The sequence below is a fragment of the Asterias amurensis genome, chromosome 19, assembly GCF_032118995.1.
Source record: "Asterias amurensis chromosome 19, ASM3211899v1".
Taxonomy (NCBI): Eukaryota; Metazoa; Echinodermata; class Asteroidea; order Forcipulatida; family Asteriidae; genus Asterias; species Asterias amurensis.
In genome coordinates, this window is record NC_092666.1 from 3,195,912 (window position 1) to 3,205,832 (window position 9,921).

General features: G+C 39.3%; 1 protein-coding gene across 1 annotated transcript; it reads left to right on the forward strand.

Moving 5' to 3' along the window:
- Window positions 1-932: 932 nt before the first annotated feature.
- LOC139951665 (N-alpha-acetyltransferase 50-like) lies at window positions 933-9,133 on the forward strand. The gene is made up of 5 exons (XM_071950647.1): window positions 933-1,119; window positions 2,394-2,530; window positions 2,979-3,101; window positions 3,830-3,896; window positions 7,259-9,133. Exons 1-5 carry the CDS (start codon window positions 1,112-1,114, stop codon window positions 7,449-7,451), a joined length of 528 nt encoding a protein of 175 aa, XP_071806748.1. The 5' UTR covers window positions 933-1,111; the 3' UTR covers window positions 7,452-9,133.
- Window positions 9,134-9,921: the final 788 nt, after the last annotated feature.

Below are 9,921 nucleotides of genomic sequence, written 5' to 3' on the forward strand. Positions count from 1 at the left end.
TTAGATGGTGTAATTAGCTGCAACGGAATATTTCGGTGTGTTATGAAATGGTCTTAATGATTAAACACTAAAATTTAATTTTTTGTTAATTATGCGAGGTAAATTGCGTTTTAAAGTGACTACTTTTGCTATTAACAAAAAACACAAAATAAATGTAATTAGGAACTAATTAGATGGCCTAGTAAAGCTGCAATGGAATATTAATTTAGTGTCTAAAAGATTTAACACTAAATTTATTATCTGTGGATCATATTAGGTAGATTTTGTTCAATGCAATGTTTATTATTTTATTTTATTTTCAAAACAACTGATATTCAGAAAGTCGATATGTAACCAATATAGTTTGATGGATCGACTAAAGCATTAAAAATTCAATTATCTTAACCTAATTTGGCCTACATTTTGTTATTATGACCAAAATTTTACAAAACCAACGTTCAAAATTGCCATGATTTTACAAAATTTAAGAAATAGTGGCTTATGTGGATGAACAACTTAGGAAATCCTGTCGCTTCGTGAAACTACTTTGGTAATGAAATTCGCGGCTGGCGTGGAGGCTCGAATTAGCGGCTGGACTTTTCGGCCGTAAATTGAGAATTCGCGGCTGGTATTCGCGGCTGGGAATTTGCGGCTGAGAATTCGCGGCTAGCTTCAGCTTGGTTACAAAAACATCATGTGATTGAGCCCTATGTCGCGCAACACACCTAAACTAAGTAGCCCAATTGTTCCGTATACAAAGCGCACTGCTGGATTTAAATTGGGCGTTAAATATCGCCCAAAATAACTATTGAATCGCCCAATATGTATAGTACCCAGACGTCTTAGGTAGTTTAATTCAATAGATCGAGAGCTGACTATTTTAAACAGGTGACCAATTTATGTATAGTGACTCATAACGAGAAATGACCTCAGTGGACAGGATACCAGTTTCCGAATCGTGATTGTGAAATTTCGCATCAAAGTGTGTGAATTTTCTGGGAGGAAAAAACTTGCAGCTAAACTTCGTACGAAATGTCAAACATGTGAATTTCTCTGTTAAAAATTTACACAGTTGTTCATTTTGTGAAGTGGTTGACATATCAGAGCCTTTAGGATTTCAGACTTCTAAAGAATGACACGGTGAGTGCTTCAGTTTTGGTTTTGAGTTGAGAACTTGTAAGTTACAAATGTAATGTTATTTTTTTTTTATGTGCACTCAGCATGCTCAGCTAGCACCACACTGCATCTTCCCATGTAATTCTACTTCCATGATCTTCCTTACCTAGTCAGTGCGCTATGGTCAGAGCATGCATCATGCAGCATGCAGCATGCATGGCCGGTGAAGTGAAAATCAAAATAGTTAACTGAATTTATAGTTAAAATTAAACCTTATTTTAGTACACTAATTATGAAATTGCCATTTCCGTACCCTGCTGGCACCACTTTTTCATTATTTTTTTTACCAAAGGAATTTCTCATTTGTTTTGACTCGATCAAATTAAAAAATGTTAATTAATTATTCAATAACAATATTGTTATTATTGTTTAATTTGTTGTTATTAAATGTTAATCATGTTTGTCAATTATCAATATTAATTAATAACAAATATGGATTACATTTTAAATACAAGTGCCATTGCCAATTTGATTTAATTAATTTTATTTATTTAATAATAATATTGATAATTTAATGTTTTTAAATTTAATGATAATAAATTAAGTTGTCATTTTTTAAAATATTTTTTTGACATGTTTGGTTTTGAATGGAAAAGTAAAGTGGCGGCTAGATATCCAAAAAGTTAATACAAAAATTTTGTAATATTTTTGTAAAGATGGTACCTACAATGTGCATGTAGTAAAAGTTAAAATTGTCATTAAAAAAAATGCATTATTAATATTTATGACTGTTAATTAATAATTATTTATGTATATTTTTTAAGATATGCACACAACGATACATCATTCCTGTGGCTGTGCAGTGGCCGGCTGTGCAACGCAGCAATACATACGTGTGCGTGCTGTGTGATCTTTTGGCTGCATGCCGGTGCTGCATACTCCTAAGGAGTTGAGTTGGACACAATAAATATTGGTACAAATGTAAGGCACTTTATGAGAGGCCTACATGTCATGTACTTGGCTGCTTTGTTTAGCTTCCCTGTGTCGACCCCGTGGTGCTCACTCGGGTGAGCCCCAGACAAAAGCTAATCGAACCGCCAGCCCCAAGTGACCCACTCCACAAGCAGGGCACTTGGGGCTGACCCGGGTGAGCCCCTTGAATGACGTCAAAGCTATTTGAATGTACCGGGGCAGACCGGGGTCGACCCAGGGGAGCTAATCAAACGCATCCATTGTAAAGTCTTATCCTTGAGATGGTTGACCTTTGATCTATGACCCTTGACCTTTTTGACCTACAGGGGAAGGATAGAGCTTGGGGCCATCACCCCTCATAATATTAAACAACTGAAGAGACTGAACTCCGTCGTCTTTCCTGTTTCCTACAATGACAAGTTCTACAAAGATGTGTTGGACGTAGGAGAACTTGCAAAATTATGTAAGTATTTGTGGGTGTGTTGTAAAAAATTGTACATTCTCCCAATTTTATAGAGTATCTTAAGCACAATACATACCTAAGCACAACCAGAAAATAGTGCCTGGTTACAGCGGCCTCTCTTGACCTGAATCGTGAACAGCAACTACAAAACTTCTTTTCTTTTCCAGATATCTTTCTTATTTCACATTTTAAAGATCTAAATTTTCTAAAACACATAATGACTGGCAAAATTTGGTAACTAGTATACGTCTATTCCCCCTCGGGCCTGTGAGTGACCAGAAGAAGGGCCTATTTCCCTCGGTCAACTCGTATGTCATTCTTTGACTGAATTTGTTGCATTCAGCATTTAGGGTTAGTTATCATTTTTAGTGAAACTAGAGGACGGAAATTCATTTTGCTTTTTTCAAACGCCACTAATTGTACTTTCGGATGTGATGTTTATTTGCAGGTTACTTCAATGATATAGTCGTCGGTGCTGTGTGTTGTAGAATAGACACAACAGAAGATGGTTCTAGAAGGTTATACATCATGACTCTGGGATGTCTTGCACCATACAGAAGACTTGGCATCGGTGAGATAATACATTGTAATGCTACTAATAATAACTAAAGTGCACTTCACAATAACATTTCAATGTGCTTTCAGGTCTGTATGCTTCGTTTTTGAAAGGGCAAGGGCACAAGGCATTTTCTTTTTGGTAAAGGGCACCCTATGATGAAATTTGTACTGCAAATTTGTTCTTGAGCATTTCAAGGGTACCAAGGCAATGACCAGGGGACACGGAGGCAATCGCCTTCGTTGCCTCCGTGAAGTATCAGGCCTGTGCTTTATAGGGAGTGCTCAAAAGTCGGAACGGCTATATGCCCGCGGGAACGTTCCGCCGGGAATACTCAAGCGATCCGTGGGAACTTTTCATAATCTCAGTGGGAACAGCGCGTATGCTCAGCGTATCTAACCCTAATGTTGGCGGTCTCCCTATTTGTGGTTTATTACTTGATATTTGAACTAAAAAGTTACTTGGAGTAACAAGGGCGTCTTTCTCCGCCACAACACCTCCATCACCTCTATTTAGTATTCAGGTTTCCAGACAAAGTCGCTTGGGTTTCAGAGCTAATTGGTACTGGCGCTCCATAAGTTGACCTTTGACATGAAAAAACAAACACTCTCTAATGTCGGACTTGTGTTTGAGCCTCGATACATTAGGTGTCAGAAGTGGGAGGGGTAAGATAGGGGTTAACGTTCTTGTAAATTACTTTATGTGTAACTCATTTTGCGTTTCATATCTTTTCATTCACACAGGCACAGTGATGCTGAAACACGTTCTGGACTACTGCGCCAAAGATGGAAATGTCAACAACATTTATCTGTAAGTCTTAATAAGAAAACTGTATTTATATGGCGCCTAACACCTTAAGAAGAAAGTCTCTAAGCACTCAGAAGAACAACAAATTAGACGCATATAATTATGAACAAGTTCTGGTGAGCGACTAGATTTAACTACACCGACTAGACTATAAACCAGAAACCATAAAGCCCAGGGAGATTGACTAGCGAACTATGCACCAGAGCATGGTCGATATGGTCAATGCGAGAGCAACGTCATGTACGTCACAATTTCTGGTCAGTCTTGTCCGTCTAGTGGCTCACCCGAACTTGCTCTATGATGATTTCAACTTGTTTTGAGAAGAGTCTTCAAATGTGAGATAGTGGTAGCTTGTTTGAGGGAGATTGTTGCATAAATGAGGTACATCAAACTGAAAACTATGTTCACCTTGGTGTAAGCTTGGGCGATATCACAATATTATCGAATATCGCGATATTAATTTGGAAACGATTTCGATATCGGATGGATTTGGTTTTAATCGAAATATCGATATATCGCGATATATCGCGATAATCGCGATATATCGCGATATCGATTAAATATCGCGATGTATTTGCTAGCTGAGACATCTTGCACCCCATAGGTTTGGAGTAAAACCAGAAGAATAGGTCATTAGAACACCTCTCTTATGCTATGACTGTCTCTTCTACAACTTTCACTTGGAGTTTGAAGACTGATGATGTCAAATTTAATTAATCGCGATTATATCGAATATCGCGATATATTGTCGGCGATATATCGTGAATAAAATAAATCGATATCGCCCAAGCTTACCTTGGAGTAACAATGGTGTCTTTCTTTGCTGAGCGGATGATTCTTACATGCATGTATGCGGTGAGCATGTCTTTTAAGTAAATTGTTGGGACCACTTCCACATTAGCGTTGAAATGCTAGCTGAGGAGAATCTTAAAGAAAATGCGACCATGAATAAGAAGCAAAATGTAGAGATTGCATAGCTGGAGTAGTAGGTTCATGTTTCAGTGCTTCTCACCCAGTAATTTTTGGTGGTCATTAATTTATGGAGTATGGTTTTGCCCCTTCTAACCTTTTAAGTGACTGGCCAGCAAGTCCATTTAGTTTGTCATGTTCCTAGTCCAATGCTCTTTCACTAGTCAATCTTTCAAAAGAAATAGGGATGCTTTTCAACACTTAACTAGCCAGAGAATTTTGACTGGTCATTGGGTGTTTTAACTGGTATTTGGCAATGGACCACTGTTAAAGACACTGGACACTATTGGTAATTGTCAAAGACCAGTCTTTTCACTTGGTTTATCTCAACATATGTATACAATAACAAACCTGTGAAAATTTGAGCTCAATTGGTCGTCAAAGATGCGAGATAATAGTGATAGAAAAAACACCCTTGTCGTAACGTCAGTCGATATATCGAAAATACTCAAAAACTCGATATTTTTTTGACATCGAAATCGCCGATGTCACTTTTATAATCATATCGTAATATCGGATTTTCGATATATCGAAAATTTCGATGTTTTGAAAATTTCGATGTTCTTAAATGATATCGAAAATACCAAAAGAGTGTCCGATTATTTAAGAGAAATCTGTGTTTGAGTATTAGAAAAGCCGTCGTCGTTATGTAGTTTCATCATTTTGAGTTGCCGTATTAAATAAAATACGTTTTACAACCAAGTATGTCTGCTTGTTCTTTGGGATTTCGCCATCAGCCGCTGGCCCGCCGCAGAAGTTCACGACCCCGCGGCGAGCGTACGGTAAAACCTCAAAAGAAACCACCGCTACTTTGCAAAAATACCCCGCAAAAACTTCCCCGAATCAATAAGACATAACAAAGTAAGGAAGAAAACAATCTTACGTTACACAGAAAAATAATCTTTCTATCAATCCAAGGTATCGTAATGGCGTCATTTTGGTAAAACAAAGCCTACACGTTGTGTTCGTAAACAAGCTAACATTTCCGAGGAACTATGCTTCGCAGACCACGTTGTCGGCGGCTATTGCGTGCGTACCAGTGAAGACTAAGGTGTTGTACGGTTTAAGCGTGCACACCAGCGTGTGTGGTTATTGCAATTCGGGGGGAAAACCCGTTTGCCCAAGCATGCACAGACAAGTGCAGTCTTTTGTCAACGCGGTATCGCGTGATGCACTGCGTTATTTTGACAATAGAGGGCGTTCTAGCATTCAATGTTTCATGCCTTTATAGAATGCTAAGTGCTTTGAGCCTTTATTGGAGACTATGTCACTGCATGCTGTTTGCGTTGTATATTGTGAGCGCGGAATGGTAGGTCTGTGTTTTGCGGGACTTTCTAGTGATTTTTTTTTTGATGATTATCTCAACCATTTTCAATCGTAAAGGTAGTGTAACATACCAGCGGACATTTATAATGTATCTAATAATATTGCCGTGAATTGTCGTTATTTTTGAGGGCATTAGACTCTGAAAAAGTTTAGTAACTAATTCATTTAGTGTTGAAGTTTGAAGCGCCACGCTCCCCTAACACACTTCACTCTCCACATAGAACAGCGGGCCTGTCGCACCAATTTTTTTTTCCACATCGTACCAAAGATCTCAACCCAAAGCCGCCCGCCCGCGCGCCCGTCGGACAACTTGATTGACACTTTTACGGCAACTGACACCTTAATGTCGGCGAGTCACGCAACTCACAAAGGCTCTGTGTCATTTTGAGACGGTCAATCATGGCCAATCACGAATCGAGAATTGTGGTGAGCGTTCACCAATATTGGCCAAGCCAGCGGTAGCGGCGATCATACTTTGTTGTAAAACCAGAAATAATCGGGGCGCGGGACTACGCAAGTTGAAATTTTTTAACTACAAACAAGGTCGGGGCCCCCCAAAACAGGTTTAAATGTAACCCTATTAAACTGTCAGTCTACGATATATATATTTCTACTCGCCATGAGTATACCAAGTGCTGTTTTTAGGCTTCATCTTGCGCGCGGGAAATACTCGATATATCGAGTATACTCGATATTAAATTTTCGATATATCGGTAATGGGAAAAAAACAATATCGACGGACGTTACCTTGTCGCACACAGTTGTGTGCTTTCAGATGCTTGATTTCGAGACCTCAAAATCTTATTCTGAGGTCTCGAAATCAAATTCGTGGAAAATCACTTCTTTCTCGAAAACTACGTTACTTCAGAGGGAGCCGTTTCTCACAATGTTTTATACTATCAAGAGCTCCCCATTACTCGTCACCAAGTAATTTGTTATGCTAATAATTATTTTGAGTAGTTACCAATAGTGTCCACTGCCTGTAAGAGAGAACCGGGATAACCAATCTACAACCCTTCCTTTAGTATGCGTGTTTTACAATCTAAAAAAAATGCTTTACTCTTCCGCAGACATGTACAAATTAACAACGAATCGGCCATTGAGTTCTACAAGAAATTTGACTTTGAAATCATTGAGACAAAAGAGCATTACTACAAAAGGATCGAGCCAGCCGACGCCCACGTCCTGCAGAAAACATTACAAACCAAAGCGGTCAGGAACGGGATCCACAGTAAAGACGGGGAAACAGGAGTGAAAATCTAGAACGACCTACGGCAAGTTGGACTGTTTTACATCAAGCTCAGATTTTGTTCTCTTGTGAGAAAATCTAAGAACAAAGAATTGAACTGCTAGGTTATTTTTGTTTGTTTCTTCAACTGGCATGATTGGTGAATTTTACAGGCCCAAGTAACAGGTATGAGTATTTTTTATACTTTCAGGCATGAGACTTCACGGAGGCAATGAAGGTGATTGCCTCATTGCCCTCTACTCATTGCCTTGGTGCCCTTGAAATGTTCAAGTAGAAATTCACAATTTCCTCGGTGTCCTTGCCCTTTCAAATACAAAGCATACAGGGCTAAACTTTCATCTGAGTTGAGATATTTTATGACTGCTTTGTGAAAAAAAACCTTTATTGTCTAAACATTTTAAGCATGAGATTTCTCAGTTTTTTGCTGATTTCAGGATTTTCTGAAATCTCCTTGAGCCGTAAAGTTGTCTAGAATGAAGTAAAGCAATCGCCAAAGATTTTCAGAAAAAAACTTTCAACAGTGAAGGCTTTTCAGAAAGAAAAGGAAACATTCTATAAAGGGCAGTGTTGTAGCCTCGGTGGGCGATGCCGGGCCATCCTGCCCAGAACTAACAAATTTTTCCCAGGCACTCTGAGAAAAATACACTGTGCTGCCAAACACAGATTTCCCCCAGATTGCACTTCAGCAATGAGGGCCCCATATCTAAAAGTGAACAAATGTTAGCCTTTAGGTGGACTAAATTGGGTTCAGAGCCCACCACTAAAACTGGTCTAGTTATAAAACTGATAAAGGGGTAATTGCTCTTAGAAATTGGGCCCCTGTTCTAATTCTGTAAATTTTTAGCAGTGGGGCGGGTATCGCAATCTGCGATTTTCTAGCTGATCCAAAAATGTGGTTTTTCTTGTACATAAAATAAGAGGAATTGTGTGAAATTGCTTCGTATTGAGCCTTGTTTGTACTTCAAGATGGAAAGATAGTTTCAACTGTTTATGTAGGACTGTAGCATAAGTATAACTTATTGTTTTAAAACATGGCGGGAAACAATGCTTTTGAGATTGACTTGAATTACTATGAGATTGTTGATTGACTATTTTCTGTTGTCCGTGTTTCCTGCCGTCAATGTTCAGTGCTAGGCCTGGGCGCCTAGTGAAATTTACTACTCAACTGGTTGCCCCTCAAATAGACGCGACTTTGACACAAGTCACGACTAATTTTTAATTCCCAAGATGCATTGCAACAGTGTTTGCGGTAATCAACTATGGGTGCGTTCGTTTAGCTTCTCTGGGTCGACCCCGGTCTGCCCGGTACGTTCAAATAGCTTTGACAGGGCTCACCCGGGTCAGCCCCCAGTGCCCTGCTTGTGGAGTGGGTCACTTGGGGGTGACCTGAGGAGCATGCCGTCACCACGAGAAAGCGAGTGTGGTCGTTCGATTAGCTCTTGTCAGGGGGTCACCCGAGTGAGCACTGCAGGGTCGACCCAGGGAAGCTAAACGAATGCACCCATAGTAAAATTCACAGTGTAAGGATTGAAGGGTTGTGTCCCTGATGTCTGATTGTGTTTCGTAAGTGATTTACATTGGCGTGAATAGTCATGAACGACACTTTTGTTATACTCTCATATGACTAGTAACACAATGGGAGACATTGTACAATATTGTATGACATTAAAGACAGTCAGGTGCTCATCCAACAGTATACAGTTTGTTGTGGAATGTTTATTGGATTAAATGCATTATACTGCTGAATTTGCTTAGGTAGAGACAGTGTTAAATGCAAACTGAGCAGGATAGACCTACCAGTCTAAAATTCATGTGGTATTTTGGCTAATCTAAATCTGGTGCGCACACGTGGTGTTGTGCTTAGCCAATTGCTGTGCTACAGTGGCTCTTAAAGATGGCCCTGAAAGTACATGGAGGGCATGGACTATGTTGCTAGTGTCCTGGGAAATGATGTGTCAAAAAATCCACCCTCCCCCATACCCCTGAGATTCTGTTCTCTTATGGAAATGTCTGAACATGATGTCACATTATTGAGGCTTGTAAATTATGACTTTTAGCCCTGATACATAATCACCTTTGAAGCTTGCATTCACTTTACATGGCTTTGCCTTCATTTTCCTGGAGATTCGCAGTTAAATCCGACGTACATGTGTATAAGGATAAAGCTAAACAATACCCGTCATCATCTTTGTGGTGAAGAACATGTCACAATATTGAGGCTTGTAAATATTATACTTTTTAGCCCTGATCCATAATCACCTTTGAACTTGCATTCACTTTACATGGCTTTGCCTTCATTGTCCTGGAGATTTGCAGTTAAATCCGACATACATGTGTATAAGTATAAAAGCCAAACAATACCAGTCTTCATCTGTGTGGTGAAGTCATTCTGAACATGTCTCATTATTGAGGCTTGTAAATTATACCTTTTAGCCCTGATCCATAATCACCTTTGAACTTGCATCACTATGGCAGCCTTGTCCT